The sequence below is a fragment of the Pieris napi genome, chromosome 6 (genome assembly GCF_905475465.1).
Source record: "Pieris napi chromosome 6, ilPieNapi1.2, whole genome shotgun sequence".
Classification (NCBI taxonomy): Eukaryota; Metazoa; Arthropoda; class Insecta; order Lepidoptera; family Pieridae; genus Pieris; species Pieris napi.
The window spans coordinates 9,850,794-9,871,282 of NC_062239.1; the positions used below are offsets into that span (position 1 = coordinate 9,850,794).

General features: G+C 33.7%; 1 protein-coding gene across 2 annotated transcripts; it reads right to left on the minus strand.

The window, feature by feature from the left end:
* Nucleotides 1-324: 324 nt before the first annotated feature.
* On the minus strand, nucleotides 325-20,370 carry LOC125050132 (snake venom 5'-nucleotidase). 2 transcript variants are annotated; one of them, XM_047649753.1, is made up of 16 exons: nucleotides 20,191-20,370; nucleotides 19,217-19,359; nucleotides 14,836-14,956; nucleotides 11,394-11,501; nucleotides 10,013-10,099; nucleotides 8,915-9,081; nucleotides 8,252-8,350; nucleotides 6,991-7,113; nucleotides 5,787-5,952; nucleotides 4,801-4,979; nucleotides 4,269-4,424; nucleotides 3,512-3,691; nucleotides 2,779-2,903; nucleotides 2,328-2,426; nucleotides 1,674-1,770; nucleotides 325-837 (listed from the first exon to the last, which is right to left on the minus strand). In XM_047649753.1, the coding sequence occupies exons 2-16, from the start codon at nucleotides 19,340-19,342 to the stop codon at nucleotides 754-756; spliced, it is 1,917 nt and encodes a 638-aa protein (XP_047505709.1). In that variant the 5' UTR covers nucleotides 19,343-19,359; nucleotides 20,191-20,370; the 3' UTR covers nucleotides 325-753. The 2 variants fall into 2 exon arrangements, with proteins under 2 accessions (XP_047505709.1, XP_047505710.1); XM_047649754.1 differs by lacking the exon at nucleotides 19,217-19,359.
* Nucleotides 20,371-20,489: the final 119 nt, after the last annotated feature.

A 20,489-nucleotide genomic window follows, 5' to 3' on the forward strand; every position in this document is an offset into this window, starting at 1 on the left:
TTGTTGTTTAAATATGCTTTTTTTAAATATTCTTTACTCATTTGTTGAAGTTATACTTCTTTAGGCGCGTTATGAAAAATTGATGATAGTGAAATTTTACGATGCGCGCGCACCGTGACACAAAATTAACAGAATGAAGTTGCCCACGGAAGATGCTACGGCATTGGACATAATTTAAAAACAACATTCGAATAATAATAGAATTTATGTTACACTGAATGTAAGAGAATAATAATTTTTCAAATGTAAACTGAACTTTATTGACTATAATGACTCCTTTTCCAGTCTTTGATTGTAATTAATTAATTGTATGCAATCAAAAACTATTTTTAATAATGCCAAAGAAGTATAACTTCTTACGCGCGTACATAAGTACACGCACCCTTTTTTTATTTTACATCAATAACCCATAATAATATTATTTCCTGAAGACTTCATTTGATGAAGTGGTAAGTGAAAAAATGTTGCTTTAAATAAATAAATATCTTTATGTTAGTGACTTGTGCCCAAGTGTTAACTGTGATTAAAATTTTCTATTGGATTCCTGAAACTATTCACTTTTTACAGTTTTTTCGACCTGCACTAGACTTTTAGAAAGAAAGAACTTAAAAATTACTTTTGACAGTGGCCAAACAATTTGTCACTTTATCACCATATGCATAAGGTTTAAATTGTTACTAGCATTGCAATTGTTCAATTACAAAGGAAAAATTAATGCATCAAAGACATTGCGTAATGTGAACCTTACATTGTTTAAGGTGAGCTTTCATCATCAACCTCTTTGATCACCGAGTCCGACTCCCATCTCGCCCGCTCACCCAATAGTTCTTGTAATTTCTGAAATTAAATTATCATTAATTACCTAGTACATATTTAATTGCTACAAATGATGTAAATTAAGATTATAAAAGCAAACTTTTAAAGACTCGAAGAAGAGGTACAGCTTCACTAGGCACAGGCGTTAATAACAGGTTCCTAGACCCACTTTGTACCTAATTTATGGTTATGTGGGTACCCACACATCTTTCTTTTTAATGTTCAGTTTTTTAAGTTTTAGTAGTTAATTTTATTGTTTTTCTAATGAAAGTCTACTCTTGGAATAGTAACCTATTGTAGCATCGCTACATAAATTTGTATTTTTCAAAATTAATAACAAATAATTTTACTTATCTATTCCAAATAAACATGCTATTTATCACGTTATAATATTTTGAACAAACTTGACCTTGACCTAATTTTAAAATAATTACGCACGGGTCTTTAATTAACGGATAAATTGAATTGAATTTAATGATATTATTGGTTTTTATGTTTATGAAGCCAGACGGAACACTCTAGAACGCCGTACGACAAGGACGGAGCTATGTGCGAAAGAGAAAAAGAGTACGGACGTTCTAGAATTGTGCCTAGAGAGTTCTCGAACGTCGTTCAATATTATTCCCAGGGATATATGAGCGAACCGTACGACAAATTAATTTAGTTTCGAGTGCGATAATTGTTAGTAATTAAAGTAACTAGCGACCGTATTTTTTGTATTAGTGTATATCTGTGCGTAATTTGTGGCTTTTTAGTGTAAATTCCTCGTAGATTTATTCAAAAATAAACCCTTGAAGAGAGATCTATGGCGTTTACTATCCGATATTCCTCGTAACAATGTATTTTTAATTACTTACATCTGGCTTGTCTAGTACAATTATCCTATTTTCGACTTTTGGGGCCAGTTCACAAGCGTTTTGCTCCAAATCATCCAGCGATGCGCGTCGCGTCAATCTGCAAATAATATATATAATGCTTGCTATGCGTACCTTCAATAAGCCGTACTGCTAATAAAAACTGTAAATTATTTCATGTCATGACAGCTAACACAAATTTATAAAAGTTAAGGACAGTTTTGCACGTATAACAATGACATGTATTGAGATAGAAAGATAGAGAGAGAGAGAAAAATAATGAGTTCAAAACGCCTTTAAGAATATACCGGCAGACCGGCCAAGCGTTGCTGTGGCTAAGGTTTTTGTTTTTTACATAGTAGTAAACTATTCAAGGGAAACGGTAGGAGAACTTATGTGAAAGGTAGATAGCTTATGTGAAACGTTGGTACTTTTAACACAGCGGCATCTGTTAGAAATGTATCAAATAATAAACAAGTATTTGCAATAAAATAATATTGCGGGTATAAATTGAGATGTTAGGTATCCTTCTTTTAAGTTAGATCAAACTGCACTCGGTGTGCAAATTTGATTGATATCGGTTCGGTAGTTTAGGAGTCCATCGCGGACAAACAACGTGACACGTAATTTATATATATTAAGAAGATAAGATAATACCTATGGTGCGTGTGTGGTGACTCAGCGGCTGATGATGCTCTCCTCAACGGAGGTGGACCATCCAGCTCACTGTTGTCCAACATCTTCACAAGACTGTGGCTGGAACAATTTGGTTTAAAATCAGTGAAAATGAACCTATTTGTTTTGTCCAAAAAAAATATTCTTAGAGAACAGTAATAATACATAGAAATTTAAAGTAAATTTCAAAATAGTTATATTTAATTATTTTAATCGATATAATAAAGCTGAGAAGTATGTTTGTTTGTTTGGTGAACGTCAACTTTTGTTTCGGATTGAAACATTCTGTCTTCAGGTTACAACTGGATAGACGCGAGTGAAATCGTAAGTTTCGGAGGAACTTCAATAGTTATATAAACTCTTTTGAATCGAGACTTTGAATAAACTGAAAATGTACATTATATAACAATATTGAAATAGTTATAATTCATACCGACGGCTCAGCGTAACGAGCGATTGTCGATGCTTAGAAGGACGAGAACGTCCCGTTCGTACGTTGATCGCAGCAAAGTGGTTTTGTATCGCCATACCTATTTCTGGGCACATGTCATCTGACACCTAAAATATTTATAGAAATATGTGAAATTTTGGAACAAACACAAATTAATATTAAAATATATTAGTGATTATTTTTCCGACCCAAATATCGGCCAATAGAATTGCACCATTCTTGTGGTATTATAAGTGAATATATGCGCTATAATATAATACATTTAAAATAAACTATGGTTTTAATTTCCTTAACTCTATGTTGAAGACTGTCACATTTAATTCGTTATTTTCAGTTTCAAATAATCACCTTCGCAAAAGTTTGACTTGCATTTTTTTTTCATATTTTATTATTCTTCTTTTTAACTTCCCGCTAAGAAAATTGAAAATTTTCGAAAATCGAGTTTTTAACAGATGTTGACGTTTTGAGGTTCTAGGAAGCCTCCCCGAATGTTTCCGCGGTGAAGTCCGTATGTATAAATTTTCATAAAAGTAAAACAGCAATAAAAAAATGAAGGAACGTTGGAATTTAAAAAATAAATAGCCATAAACCAGCTAGGAAGCATCGAATGGCAGTAGTTTCATGTCGATACGATCAGTGGTTTAGGCGTGAAGGACCCTCAAACGAAGACCATTTTTCTTATACATATATAGAAGATAATAAAATCAAAACTCACCAATACCGGACACTGAGGTAGCATTGTAAACCCGTCGTTACCCGAATGTAAATACTGTTTAATCGCAAGTCTATACTTCTGATCCTTTTGTAGGTATTCATCGCCGATTTTGACAACTTCTTCCGGTACCCTTTCACCTGCAGGCTTCGATGGATTGAAGGCAAACGAAACTCCCGCAACCTGATATAAATGATAATGCTATGTAAAGACGTAGTGAGAATTCCAGTATTTCATACTTGCTTTTTATTTTAATTACAACTTTCTTTCAATTAATTGCATATACTTTAGGATTTCTATGAGAGAGGTTTGCGATAGACATAGACAAGAACCTTTTTAGGCGTGGGCCTCAGAATTATGTATCTGTTTCATGATCATTTGTCAATCTAATAGGCAAGTAGGTGATCAGCCTCCAGCGCCTGACACACGCCGTCGACTTTTTGGATCTAAGGCAAGCCGATTTCTCGCGATGTTTTCCTTCACCGTTCGAGCGAATGTTAAATGCACATAGAAATAAAAGCCATTGGTGCATAGCCGGGGAGAAGTAAGCTTGATTATATGAGAAGATTTTTATATTGGCGTAAAATGTGTTTAGATTTAGTAATATTAAGAAGTTTTTAGTTTATGTCTTGTTATCTTTAAGACACTTTGGAGTATTCAGAAAGTCCAATAAAAGGACTTGTATGTTATTTTGTACAACACATTAAAAATTTTAATAGTATGCATTTTTGAAAACAACATTTTCAACCCCCATTTTTACCTGTGGAAACCGTCCTTCCAGACTTGGATACTTGCTCACAGAGTTTTCCAGCACTTTCAGAACCGTTTCACCACTTGCTTCCACTACTACCAGAGGCTCTCGCATCGGAATTATAGTACACAGGTCTCGAAGAGTAAAATCACCTGCTGGATGGACCTGGAAATGGAGAATTAATTTTAGAACTAAAAAAATCAAGGGTATGTACAATGTGTTTGAGACAATACGATCTTAAATTAAGCCTTTTCTACTAAGTACCTAATATATATTTGGTTATAACTAACCTACAAAAAAAAACCTAAGTGTCAACGACAATTATTTTGCATAAACCATAAGGAAAAGTAAACGTCATAAATAAGTGTGACCAACATTAAAAAAAAAAACTTCTTAACAAACAGGAAGTGTTAGTTTGATATGTATAATGTTGTGATTGCAACTTTAAATAAAAAAACCCAAGAAATCCTGCATAGGAACTTCTGAAATAAGTTCAAAACATTCACAAAAACCTTTAGACATTGTCTTTAAAGAATCATACCTGGTCAGATCGGAAAGTCCCAGAATTGAGTAAGAGCAGGTCAGCTCCTGTCGCTGCCAGTAATACATCACACACCCAGTTGCCAAGATTACACTCCTGACGACGAATGCATGAGAACCGACCTTCCAAAGGCACATAGAACTTGCCCAGTATTTCATCCATTTTGCCGTCAATCATCGCTAAAAATACAATTAAATAATGAAGAAGTTTCATTTAAAAAAAGTTAATATATAATGAAAAGGAGTTTCATTTAAAAATAGAGTAATAACAAGAGAGTTTTTACGATTTTTGAAGATAAGAATAATATAGTAAACTCTTCGAATCGACGCCTCAATAAGACATAGAATATTTCTCTATTTAGGTAGATTTATAACACAAACATTCAATAGGCGACCATGTTGAAAAAGTACATACTTTGTAGTATTAGCAAGAGACATAAAAATATGGCGCATTTAGCCCGAATCCCAAAGTGGTATAATACATTGAAATTTAGGCAATTTGTTATGAGAACAAACAATAAAAACTTTGAAGCTATTGCACAGATTTTATCGCGGGTTTTGAGCGCGGCGACCGAATCAAGAAATTCCGTAACGAAAATACAAACCTAACACACGATGACGTAATATAGGTGCGGCCAATACGCGTTAGAGCGGGATAGAACGCATACTGCGTGTTCACATGTGACAAGATCGGTGACATAGCGCAGGTGCGTTACAGTGAGATAGACTATATAGGCGTGTTAGTCTGAGTTTGGTAGAGTGGTAAATTGAATTAATATCAAAGAAAAAAGTAGAAATCATATCAAACAAAAAGAAAATACTGCATAAATAAAAAATAATTATAATTGCATTAGTTGATAAAAAATGCTTTACCGCGGCAGTCCCCGAATGCCAGACGTTTTTTTGATACAATATCTGGGATTAAACTTCTATAAAAATTAAATTTCTATTTATACAGCCCGTATAGTTAGAAATTATTAAAATTACCTGAATACTGCTCAACCTTAGACTTCAAAATCGGATCCTCTTCAAAGGAACTGGTGACACCCACTTCTGAAATATCGACGCGTGCGCAGTCTTCGGCAAAGTTTATATTAATCTTACTAAACTGACGGAAGTCTGTGCCGCTCTTCACTATGTATTTGTTGTTTATCTGGAATTTTCGAAATACACAGTGAGTGAAAGAAAAAAAATAGAACACAAGAACAGAGTGTCTTCCCTTTAATAGAGACTGTAAGTAGTGTTATTGGACACTTTCTTATGTATACATCCTTATTAGTAAATTAGGTTAGACTTAAATTATTTATTAGTCTTAAGTTATGCTAGATCGTAATGTGCCATGATGTCTTAGTAAAGACAAGTGTATAAAAAAAATCTGGAATTTTGGAAATATGAAAACGTGTTCAAAAACAAAGCTAAGATTGGAGGATATTTTGTTTTATACTGTAAGATGAACGGTCAAGTATATCGAGTAGTAGATAACTATACAGAAAGTTGATATTCGATACATTCATACCGTAGAAACTATATGTACAATTGAAAATGCAAATAAATCCATTTTTCGGGAAATTTTAAAATTAAGACATGTGATATAATATTTAAATAGATCGTACTTTACGTACCACGTACTCACCTCCTTTTTCTGAAGTTGTTTATAAGTTTTATTTATTTAACGTTTATATTATTATTTAACGTTCTATTAGTGCACAACATTAACATTAATGTAACATTTCGACAGGCTTGACCGATCAACCATCAGCAGAGCAGCAGTGTTGGCCTAGTGGATTCAGAGTGCGACTCTCATACCTCAGGTCATAGGTTCGATCCCCGATCCACTTTCTTTCTATTGTGCGCATTTGATATTTGCTCGAACGGTGAAGGAAAACATCGTGAGGAAACCGACATATCTTAGACACAAAAATTCGACGGCGTGTGTCAGGCACTGGAAGCTGATCACCTACTTGCCTATTAGATTTAAAAATGATTATGAAACAGATTCAGAAATCTGAGGCGAAAACTTAAAGGGGTTGTAGCGCTACTGATTTATTTTATTTTTTTGACACATCATCACCAAACGAATTTGTATGGGATTTTTCATTTCCATACAAATTCAAGTGAATGAGTTGCTTGCACTTTTCGACAGGCCGGACCCACTGTTTTTGTCTCAAGCCCCTGGTCCGTCAAATATTACCTCTAGAACTTCGTAGACATGATCGTGTCCTCCCAATATTAGATCTATTTTATTGTCGCCCTCTGCAAGTTTTATGTCATTTGGTGATCTCATATGCGTTAGGGCTATAACATATTCGCAGCCCTGAAAAAAAAAACAAAAATTTTACTCTAGAAAATCTTGTTTTGTTAGCCCTCATGAATACTGAACTTTTTTAATGAGCAATCCATCTTATTATTTGGACGTACGTGTCATAGTACAAAAAAAGGGTGCGTGTACTTATGTACGCGCGTAAGAAGTTATACTTCTTTGGCATTATTAAAAATAGTTTTTGATTGCATGCAAATAATTAATTACAATAAAATAATCAAAGACTGGAAAAGGAGTCATTATAGTCAATAAATTTCAGTTTACATTTGAAAAATTAAATAAATAAATATTTATTATTATTCTCTCACATTAAGTGTAACGTAAATTCTATTATTATTCGAATGTTGTTTTTAAATTATGCCCAATGCCGATAATTCATACTGATAATTTTGTGTCACGGTGCGCGCGCATCGTAAAATTTCACTCTCATCAATTTTTCATAACGCGCCTAAAGAAGTATAACTTCAGAAACTGCATTATTGTTTACATATGTACAGATAATGCAATCCACGAAGACGCGCCCCACTATTCCTACTAACCGTTTATAGTATATGTGTGCAAGCTTTCGTCAATGTCGGTACACACGCACACTACAATGAATAGCTGACGGTTCGCAACTGACGCTCGGCGTAAACTCCCCGCACCCCGCGATCCCCTCAACCAAAAATTGGTGGGGCGCGTCTTCGTGAATTGCACTATGTATTATAGTCTGTTTTTGGCTTTTATCTAATAAATTTTAATATAAGTGTAGCTACAATACTGTAATATTGGAAATCAAACCAGTTATTTTTAGTAATCATGTTTTTTCTTTACATTTGCTTTATTTTCTGAGTTTTGGTAAGTTATTAGTTGTCATTATTAATATTAGGATTTCTTTGTTTTAGTTGTATTAGTAATATTATTATTTTTATAAATTAAGTTTCGCGCTTTTGCAAATTTTCACAATTGCTTTCGTTAATTAGGGTTGCCTGGAAGAGATCGCTTAGTAGCGATAAGGCCGCCCGTTTGCACCATGTTTTTTTTTTAAGTTAATTGTTAATATTATCGTTTAATTATTATAGAAATTATAACCGCTATCAAAACTTCATAGGCGACAGTTCTTGACAAGACTTTTAAAAGAAAATACACAAACCTCTTCTTTGAGCTGAGAAGCCAACTTGGAACCTGCTTGTAAGAAGTCAATAAAGGTCACCTCTTCTGGATTTATAGTTGCTAATGTGTCCAGCCATTCCTGAATAAATTAATTTGCATGAATAATTTTTCTGACTCCGCCTAATTCTTTTGGAATTAGTTCAGAATAGCACTTGCAAACTAGTGTCTTTTTTGTAAGCAACAGGTCATTTTGAATGTTTGATAACATTGAATTGCACATTATAATTACGTGTCTAATGCATATTTTATTATAACTTAAGGATACGGAGGATAATTTATGTAAAATGTGAAATAAATAATGATTCAAAATCAAAACCTAACAAACATATACGTAACTTTAGGGTGTATCATGTATGGATGCATGCTTCGTTTTTACATAATAATTTTAATATAAGCTTTATTATAATAACAACATGCAACACCTTTTATGTAGAAATAACATCGTAACCACGTTAATGAAGACGGTACTAACTTTAATCTACGTAATAAAAAGATCGTATATATATAATTATTATTTAAAAAAAGATTTCTTAATTTGTATGCCACTAATACTACTTAGATAAATACTTTGCTTAGGAATAATTGAGGTTAACATTATCTTATTATAATTTTTTATTTTTGCAACATCGACGTTTTGACGTACCTGTTCGACCAATCCGATAAGTCCAATCTTGTGTCCATTACATATAAGTGCGTGTGTTATTTTGCCATCACCCAGCGGCCTTCCCGTCTCGTTATCAATTACATTTGACATTAACCACGGAAAATTGCATTTAGCCACTAAACCGGACAAGACCTCGAGACCAAAATCTAAAAATACAATTATTGTCATAAATAATATGTATCTAGGTATGCTAATGTTATAAAGAGGTAGTCTGTGAGGTTGTAGGGGTAATTTCTGGATCTATTTAACCGATCTAAAAAAGAAATACTAATAGAAAGTCCGATATTTGTGTCGTAGGCCATATATCTTTGATAGATATAGATAGTCGGATTAAAATTATTTGGTCAATCCATTTAATTGTTAAGTACTTAATTATATGTAGAGATTTGTTTAATGGCGTAAAAATAACTTTATATTTACTAAACAAATTAGCCCGAAAAGGTTTTTAGTGATAGTCCGACTATTTACGGTCAAACTAAAGCGTTTCTTACGAAAGCTGCCTTAACGATGAGAGATATATTGAGTGCTAAAGAAAGTTGTATAGCATGATAATGTCCATAAAAATGTTTGCAACAACAAGTATCTCATTTTTATAATTTAATATATAAAATTAAACTTAAAAAATAGTTTTTTATCGCAGGTTTTACCAATAACTTAAGGGTTTTTAATTTTTTTATTCTAAGTGGAGTTTGTGTTTTGGATAAGCTTATGAGCTAAACAATAAATTATATTACACAGAAGGATAAAGACACAAGAAAGAAGTGGTTATTTGATACCATCTTCGTTTCTTGCTTCGAGTAAGGTTTATTTAATATATATTTAATAAGGTTATAATTCTTTATATAGTCTTGCCCGTGCGAAGGACGGGATGCTAGTTACAAATATTATTATCGTACGTGGGGCATAAAGAAAGAGCCATAAGTATGCAGATATGATTAAATAATCATTGTCTCGTTTTCAAATAAGCCTTTTGGAATCGAAGACAGCCGTTCTATGTCCTAACACTGACATTCCTAGGACGTGTAAGTCAGACAATACATTTTCCCATATAATTGAGATTTTACATAAAAAAATTACCAAAGTCATGGTTGCCAAAAACTGCACAATGTGTACCAACTTCATTCAACACAGGCACCATCTGTTCTCCCTTCGTGAATGTGCTCACTGAAAATAATTTTACTATAAATAAATTTAAAAAAACATTGGTGTTTAACATAATTTCTTCTGAGTTCTCTATAATAAATCGGCTGTGGAACATTAAGTCTCGGATACCAGATAAGGCCGAAAAAAAAGCAAATGCTCGAAGTCAGGAAGTCAGCTTTTTCATGTAGAAAGGTTAAAAATATACAGATTACGTTAGACAATTAACTGAAATCGACCTTAGACCTACACAAGAACTAGTCCACTGAAAAATAAAAGTAATTAATAAATCTAATACTAATATTAAGGAATGTAAACGAACCAATTGTTGTATGCATTAATAAAGCTTTAATAATAATAATACGAGGCGTGTATTTAAAGTAAGGTCTCCATTTATTTTTTTCACATTAAATAACATGTATTTACAAAGTTTAATACATTGCTGTAAAGCTTGAAATCTAAGCTATTTTTCTATATAATCGCCATTCACTTCGATGAGTTTCTTCATTCGTACGACAAACTTTTGTAACCCCTCCTCGAACCATGATCCCGCCGCCTCGCGCAGGAACGAAATGAAACCCCGGAGCACAAAGTGAAACGTGTCCAATGTGCCCAAGACTTTCTCGCCAGTTTTGAAGAGGAAGGGGAAGAATTTCTCGCAACTTTCATTCCTCCTAGATGTTTTTTCAGGGCAGGAAATATGTGGAAGTCACTAGGGGCGACGTCGGGACTGTAAGGAGGGTGGTCCAACACATCCCAACCAAATTCCGTAATGAGTGACGTTGTTTTGTTGGCCACATGAGGACGCGCGTTGTCGTGGAGTCGTACTCCCTTGGTCAGCATCCCTCTTCGTTTATTTTGAATAGCTCTTCGAGCTCTTTTTGACTTTAGGCGAATGCGTGTGTCTCCATTGTTTCGACTGCTCCTTCGTTTCCGGTGTGTAATAATGAGCCCATGTTTCATCTCCTGTAACGATTGAATCGAGAAATTCTTCCCCTTCCTCTTCAAAACTGGCGAGAAAGTCTTGGGCACATTGGACACGTTTCACTTTGTGCTCCGGGGTTACATTTCGTTCCTGCGCGAGGCGGCGGGATCATGGTTCGAGGAGGGGATACAAAAGTTTGTCGTACGAATAAAGAAACTCATCGAAGTGAATGACGATTATATAGAAAAATAGCTTAGATCTCAAGCTTTACAGCAATGTATTAAACTTTGTAAATACATGTTATTTAATGTGAAAAAAATAAATGGAGACCTTACTTTAAATACACGCCTCGTAACTAACACGCCCAGAAATATTAAAAACTAAAACACTCACACATGCTAGGCGAAAAGACGTCCCCGCTGAACAAAACTAAAGGATTGAGATGCTGCAATGACTTTACAGCCGTACTGAACCTTAGGGCACCTCCCACTGGTTCTGTACCTGAAATATATCACAAATAATGATTGGAAAATAGCCATAATGTTTGATGCTTTTGTAAATTATTTTATAAAAAGGGATCGTACTTAACTCTATGACATGGAGTCTATGTAACTCTATATGTTTTAACATATTATACAAGAAACCAGGATATGTAGTATATTGACCACATTAAAGGGTTTAAGTGTACTTATATGTGATTATTCAATGCGATACGTTCATATTAGCAAAGAAAATAATCGCCTTATCCCCCAAAAGGTCTAACACATTGCGTGTGTGTGTGTTTATAACGCGAGTTGTGTTCAGCCTTGCGATTCTGTAACTCACTTTTCGAACGCTTACAGCTGTTTTCACAGCGGCGGTCGCGCTCAAATCAGTCGTGAAGCAGTCATTTTACGATTTGGCATTCTGATAAACTACATGCTCCCTCCTTATTAAACCGCTGTGAGAGTTCGAAAAGTGAGTACCTGAATTATTACTCCATTGGCATTCAAAACCGCGCTTTAATCATTACTGTATGAAAGCATTAATATTAATGCAACGTAAACGAAAAAGTTGCGTGACTATCCAAATGTTATATTTACGGACCATGGCATTTTAATAGAGTAAAGAGTATTTTGACATGTATGATTGATCTCTCCAAAGTTAATTAAAACGATCCATCAAAATTTTTTCATGAAGTGATCAATTGCATGCCACACTTGTCTAAACCAAACTATTGTAAGGTTTCGAGGTTATTTTTGTTCAGAACAGCTGGGCGACCTTCATCTACCTATTTATTGCCAAAGGAATAGCATAACAAGACTCGTAATCGTGCTTTGTTTCATGTTCCTCACAATAACACTAATAAAAGACTCAGTTTTGTATCGCGCAGCCCGGACCAATATTTAAACCTTGACTTGTTTAAGCTATCGCGGAATATGGTTAAAAGGACAAGATTATCCATAGCGCAAAACCTGTATCATGAGCATACCCCACATACACCTTCACGTACTTACCCTCACTTTTACACTATCACACAAAACAGCTAAGGTACCACTTAGTTAAATGTATTGAATAATTTTTATTGTTTGTTTCCTTTTGTAATTATTGAACCTTTTTGTTACTATTATGTATTCCATCTCTGGCTATATGTTTGGTATAATTGTTTGTTATAATTTTTGTTAGCTGTAGGATTACGAAATAAACAAATAATCTCCTATGATCAAATGTGTTCCACGCACTTACAATGGTCTTCGGGTAGAGTTTCGGGGTAAGAATAACACTCGCGTGTTACACGATATCTCGACTTGCTACTACCACATTGGTTTAGAGTGAACTTAACCCAGAACACTTCCAATGGGACGATGCAGACACGTTTTTACGACTGATAATATTTTTGAAGTGAATATTCTTTAGGCGCATGAGGGTAAAATTTTTACGGAACGTCACGAAGATGTGCAGCGTTTTTGTCGAAGAAAAAGAAAGAGAGCTATTGAAACCGATTGAGAGAGAGTAATAATAATAATAATCTTTATTTTCTTCTCTCACATATACATACAAGGTTATTATGATTGAACTAAGATGATAACATTGGGAAGTGTATGTGAGAGACTGGTCTCTGTAACAGGAGACCTGAGTGACAGATAACCAGCCTCTCCACCACCGGACCGGAACACGTACAATCAGGTCATTGTCATAAGATACAATAGAAGAAAATAAGTATTAAGTGCTAAAACAAAACATTGCAAACGGAGTCGTATAAATAAATTTGGTGTGTGTTTGTGTGTGTGTATGTGTGTGTCACTCTCTCTCTAAATGTGTGTGTGTGCGTTCGTGGGCGTGTGTATATGTGGGGGAATGGGTGTGTTACAGAATAACAGTTATTAAATCTTCTGTTTCATCATAACTCAACGTCTTCAGCCAAGTAGTAACCATTTCTCAGAGTGAGAAGGGCGACTTACCATATAGAAATTCTATTATTAAAATCAAAATTAGTAAAGGGAATTTATGAAATATTAGTATTTTATGCAAAATAATTTATTGAAATATCAAATAACGAATTGTAAATTAAAATGCCACGTGTTTTTATCATCGAAGAAATAAATTTAAAAAAAAATTCATTAAATTCCTAACATATCTTCCTTTTTCCTCCCTTCAGTTTCCCTGAAGTGTCACTTACAAAAATTACGTTTATTATTTGTATTATTTTCGACACTTAATATTTTAATGACATTAAATTCCTAACATATCTTCCTTTTTCCGTCCCTCTAAGTCTCGGAAATCGAGAGAGACGAGAAATGTTAGGCCGTGCCCCGGCCGGGGCACGGCGTTGTAATGTCGGTGGGTATTGTTTCCCGGCTCCGGCACGGTCCGGCCCCGGCACGTCGTAACATGAACGTAGGCGCCCGGGCACCCGCAGAGCAGTCAACGTCAAATCTTAGTGAGGTTAAATTTTTTTTTGTTTTTTTTTTGACAAAAACAGATATAGTCGTCCAAACACGTACGTGCGTACACCCAAACAGCCCGGTGTAACATGAACCACTGTCCCGGCCGGCGCACGGTGGCCGTGTCCCGGCCGGGGCCCGGCCCGGTCGCGACACGGTGTACCGTGAATCATCCTTTAGATTTGTATAAATATGAACAACTTTTTTACTTTATAGGCAAGTAGGTGTATTGTGCCTGACACGTCGATGTTGGGTCTAACTCTTATGGTAAGATTCAGAAAAGAATTATCGCTTATATATAATTCGCGGGCCATACTTCAAAAATGTATTGTTTTTTGACATATGAGTCATAGTCCGCGCTAAGTGTTGATTTTGAATCTCAACCAAACATTCAGAGCTAGGACTCAGTGCTAAGTCTCGTATGCCAAATCTAATACGTTTATGTTTACACATCAGGGAGTTCTTCTTAGCGCTAAGGGAGCGTTCAAGTATTATGTCACGCAATTTTTGGAGATTATTGACCCCCCCCATGTAACGCGCCGTAACGTTTTTCTGTACCCAACTATAGTAAAACGTTCCATGACCACCTAGTGACTCTTTATACCTAAAAGTTACCATTATGTTGTGTACAGTACTGGAAAGTCGAAAATAATATTAACACTAACGCGTAATTCAATCCCCGCCCCGCATCGTAACGTTTTATAACAGGACCCCCCCCCCCCCCCCCCCCCCAAATTCGTTACGTAATACTTGAACGCTCCCTAAGTTTCGCTCGGAATGTACCACAATTGTACGAAAATAAAATGCATTGGTGCAAGGCCAAGGTTCGAACGTACGACATACGTAGAGAAGCCCACACCTAACCCACTCACACTACTCATATTGCTTTCTTGAAGCTGTAATATACTTACTAGTAACCTGCTCGATATTGTAGACATCGTTGAAGTGTATGATGACCACGTCATCCCCCATCCCTCGGCCAGAGAGTTGATTCACTGCCCGTCTGCCCACTTGACGCACCTCCAAAGATGCCTGTTGACGTTATATACGCTTGAGTAAGTCCGGACTGCTTTAGCCTCTTTTATAAACACCAAATACCTATTTACTTTTTATTACTCTAATGTCTTTGTTGATAAGAAGGAACAATCTTTAAGTTGGCGTCAGCTTATTCGTGTGTAAAGCAATTTCTATAGGATGCGTGCCCTGTTATAAAATAATAAACGGCAAATTACTACAACATATAATATTTTAATTAAAAAATCTAATAACCTTACAGATCATGCAAAACAGATGATGGCGGATAAAATTATTATTACTTTTACATGTCCTGAGAACTAATAGACCAGTGCAGATAGCCTTTAAAAATAATAAAAAGTGAAAAAAATTACAGTAGGATGAAACCCATTAGAAAAGCAGGGGAATATGATCAAAATGAAAGGAAAAATAAATTACGGTCGATCTGAGGTCGGGAAGGGGTAGGGGGGGGGGGGGAGGTTTAAGGGTAAAAAACGGTTTATCTCGATTTCCGGCAAAACTAAAAGTCCTAACGAAGAAAACTTAATGGCAAAGTTGTAGGTTATAAAAAGATCTACAACTTTGGATTCACACATTTTTCACATAACCTCAAAATTTATGTGAAAAATTCAAAAAACCAACTTTTTGGTTTTTTATTTCTATCTTTTACAAAAATTTATTTTTTTAAACGAAATTTGGTGAAAACTTACCTTATTATGTCCCAAATATACTGTAATTTATTTGATTAAAAATATTTATTTTTTCACCTTATTTTGAATTAATATCGAAAAAACACGCTAATTTTCAATCGAAAATTCTGACGTCAAAATTTCAGCTTTTTTCAAAAAATTGATGTGCTTTCAGTGCGTTGAAATCTCTACTTTCCTATGGTAAAAAAATATATGTATATTACCATAGTAAATCTTCTCAGAAAATGCAAAAAATCGTATGCAGTAACGCCCAGACCCGTCATCCCCTTCCCTACTTCTCTATGAAATACGAAAATTTTAGCCCATCTAAAGGCTAAAATTTTTTTTTAAGGTCACTCAGGTATATATAAGTTATCTTAAAATAGTAATAAATAGGCATCTAATTATAATTAAAAGAAGATTCATAGAGAAGTAGGAAAGGGGGTGACGGGTCTGGGCGTTACTGCATACGATTTTTTGCATTTTCTGAGAAGATTTACTATGGTAATATATATATTTTTTTTTACCATAGGAAAGAAGAGATTTCAACGAACTGAAAGCACACCAACTTTTTGAAAAAAGCTGAAATTTTGACGTCAGAATTTTCGATTGAAAATTAGGATGTTTTTTCGATATTAATTCAAAATAAGGTGAAAAAATAAATATTTTTAATCAAATAAATTACAGTATATTTGGGATATAATAAGGTAAGTTTTCACCAAATTTCGTTTAAAAAAATAAATTTTTGTAAAACAGAAATAAAAAACCAAAAAGTTAGTTTTTTGAATTTTTCACATAAATTTTGAGGTTACGTGAAAAATGTGTGAATACAAAAGTTGTAGATCTTTTTATAACCTACAACTTAGCCATTTAGTTTTCTTCGTTAGGACTTTTAGTTTTGCTGGAAATCGAGATAAACCGTTTTTTACCCTTAAACCTCCCCCCCTACCCCTTCCCGACCTCAGATCGATCGTAATTTATTTTTCCTTTCATTTTGATCATATTCCCCTGCTTTTCTAATGGGTTTCATCCTACTGTAATTTTTTTTGGTTTCAAAAATTATCGGCACTGGTCTATAAGTCTATCAATGCAAGATATTGAAACGATGTAATACAAACAAGAATGGCACTGTCATTCCTAAATTTAAAGTAATAATGAAACTATACTAATAGTGATCGCGTTATATTACCGATTAATTTTTCATCTGGCATTTCTTAGTAGATATTACTTCACGTATTTAAATTCCAATTTTCATTTCCATTTAATTTACAACATTTTGTATAACAATGATACGTTTAAAATTACGTACAAGCCTCATTAATATGTATAATATAGATAAAAGTAACCTATTTAATTTTAAAAATATGTATATTGTGTTTCCAATGCATATCTAATGGCTTTAAAACTAGTTTAGAAGTTAACTTAAGGAATGTCATTTATTATACACGGAAAGCGACTTTGTTTGTTACTATGTAGAAATTATTATACTATTGATAAAATATGTATTAAAATCAGTAGGCGTAAAGACAGCGTAGCATCGATGTTTTTTGTGGACCTACATTCAAAAATGTACTAAGATTTTTCTCTAGGAACAGTTACTTTAAAGTTAATTCATAACATTGAAACAATGTGATTTTATACTTCGATTGCAAATTGTCAAAGTAATTTATTACTATGAAGTTTTATTATAAACTAGCTGGCCTGGCGAACATCGTACCGCCTAACAGTCGATTCTTTATTTTTTTTAAATACTTATTCTGCTATTCGGGACACCGGTCTAGCTAGTAAGATAAAAAAAAGAAAGTTGATAAGACAACAAATATATTATGTCAAAAAATAAAAATTTACCTTCCCGGAACACCTCCACTAACACTTGAACTTTATTCACTTACTTCTATTTTGTATGGGAATATAGAAAAGTGTTGTTTTTAGACTTTTTCACTATTTTTTTTTAAATTTTTCTCTGCGTAAGAACCATCCTCGTACTTCAAGGAATATTATAAAAAAAGAATTGGCCAAATTGGTCCAGGCGTTGTTGAGTTATGCGCTTACCAACACATTTTTCGATTCATTTTTATATTATAGATTTATCACTTTAAAAATCTACTCCACCCCCATATATATTTTACATGCTAGCACCACCCTGTATATTGATGAGAGTTTCCACACCATCCATTACAAATGACGGTCGACGGACAATAGCCGGATCGTCGCAAGGTCAATTCGATTTAGTTCACTGTCAAGGTAATTTTATTAGACCGAAATAGAAAAGGTACTTTCACAAACGAAAATGGTTTGGCACTATATACCGTACAGAAAGAAAATATCAAATTATCTGCAAATTAAATGCACTGCTAAACTAAATGACTGAATTATATACAACACAAAGTAAACACTTTATTTGTGTGATTAAAGTGATTTAGTGTTTATGAATAAGGGAGTTAAGTACATATGCTTGTGGTGACTGGTCGTACTTAAATTCGTGTATACGGTGATGTTTGTTGTTTCGACTATGTATTTGCGTATTGTCCCACGAGAATGTAAGTGCGTGCTCCTATTTCACCATGCATCCTGCTGATAGAGGACAAATTTTTGTTTTTAATTTATTTTATTATTATTTATTACTTAAGATGTTATGTGGAACATGGTGTAATGGTTGCAGCTCCTTACAAACGTTGTGTAAAACAAAAAACTTGGCGATTAAGAGTGGCGGAGAGTTTATTGCCAGTTCTTCTCTTCCGATTTACGCCCTTGATTTGAGAACTGGCAGTAAATGTAAAATTAGAAGCATTTAATGTATATTTCTTTGTTGACATTCATAAGTGTACATTGTGTTACCTACATGAATAAATGACTTCTGACTTTTGACTATGCAGTCTTCAGGAATCTCTCCCAGAAGCTGTTAACTATACCTATTGTTACCTGAGTCAATCTTATATTTGACTATACTGTACTATTTATGTACACAGTTATTATTTCTATATATGATCAAAGTTTTGCATTTATAATCTTCATTTATTTGTTTATAATAACTGTGTAATAAAGTGAAAAAATTACAGCCCAGATATATGTTAACATTTGAATTTACACCCAAGCATTCCATATATGTATATAATAAAAGTATTATTTGCCTATTATAACTGAACAAATAGTTATTAATATTCATCATTTATAAGTGAAACATCTTTCAATTATTTCAACAGAATATTATAATTTTCAAGGCCATATGAATTTGGGTAAAAAGTATTTATACACAGTAAAAAGTAGTTATATTTAGCAATCCGATAAGAAGGCCGATATATATATTTAAAATGTAGGCAGCTAAAAATAATTACATTATATTTCTTCTTATTTAAATAATTTATTATTCTTCTATTAATTCTTATAGTCATGCATCATGCATCTAAATTTAAATAAATAAAATTTCACTGTAGTATGAAAAATACAAGAAAAAAGGTAAGATATAGGCAGACATGCAACTATTAAATTGAGTTTATTTGTACTAATATCTTAACTAAGCCGGCTCATGATTAATTATTATGATTGATTTATGAAGTCCGGCTTAGTTAAGTTTCAGAAAAGTTCGTGCCTGTTTAAGCCATCCAACAACGGAACGGACTCCATCTGTGACTTCTCCAGGTACATCAACGCTAGTAGACTCTATTAGTGAACTCCAACGTGACCGCAGAGCTGCTTGCGCCGCGAACGACGCCATATTTTGGATAAATCTCACTAGAACCATTTTTGTAGCTATGTACTCTATTGTTTAGTTTTATGTCCACATTTGGTTCTCATTGCAGTGAACATTCTTAATTTTTAAAATCGTTGTGATTTTAATTTATTTCAAGATTTGTAAGAAATACATGTAATGTTGGATATTTTTTTGTGGCTACAATATCAATTATAAAATATAATCAATTTCAAGGCTGCTTTTTCATGTTTGAAGTTCTTTGCATACTTCATAATAAGAGCTATTTTATTTTAGAAAGTGCTGTTATGGCCTTTTAATGTGTTTTTTAGAAATTTTTATTTTCGCGTTTATTATTTTTTACAATTACAATAAATAATATTAGTAGTCCAATTTAATTTATTTATTCAAGGTTATTTAGAAATTTAATTTTTTGGATATAAATATCTAATATTTTTATACATTCTTATCGATTAACACACATTTAGTTCATGGTTAACCAAAAATCAAGAATAACTGGTTCATTATTATTCAAATTCCATTGCAATAGGTTTTTGATAACTCGCAAGGTCGTGTTTTTGGGGCACACTATTCCATCACAAGACACCGATTATTACAGTTTATTACACATTGTATAACTTGCACTTTCGTGAATAGAATGCTAATATGTTTTTCGGGGTCGAACACAGCTTAAGGCTATACTTTTGGCACAAAATCTTATTTATTAATACGTTTAAGAAAGTAGTACGTACATAAACGAAACAAATTTCGCACAGACTGACAGCTGATAATAATGTTTGTTTTTGTTAGCTTCATTTCGCGTATACCATTATATATCTTATTTAAAGTAATTAATAAAAATATTTAAAACTTACCCAACAGGATGGTAAATGTCTCAGATCGTATACTTTTCTGTGCTTTAATTAACCAACTTTGTGTCAGGATTTTCAAATCTTGTTTAATTTATTTATTTGAAATTTTTGGATTTATTTAAATTTTAAAGCACACCCAAAATTCACAAACGGATTGGAATGAACCGAAACTCGAAAGGCAACTGTCGCCTGTCTGCTGTCACTGCCATGTTATATTAAAGTCACTGTCAGGGCTGCGACAGCTGATAGTTTGATAATTGACAGTGTGCTGAGAAAAACGTCTTTTCCAATTCACGCTATAT

Coding starts and splice junctions, on each gene's coding strand:
- LOC125050132 (XM_047649753.1), bottom strand. CDS start 19,342: ATGGCGTCGTTCGCGGCGCAAGCAGCTCTGCGGTCACGTTGGAGTTCA. Junction 10,100..11,393: donor CGTCTTTTCGCCTAGCATGT/GTGAGTGTTTTA, acceptor AATTATTTTCAG/TGAGCACATTCACGAAGGGA. Junction 2,427..2,778: donor CTCGTTACGCTGAGCCGTCG/GTATGAATTATA, acceptor AAATTGTTCCAG/CCACAGTCTTGTGAAGATGT.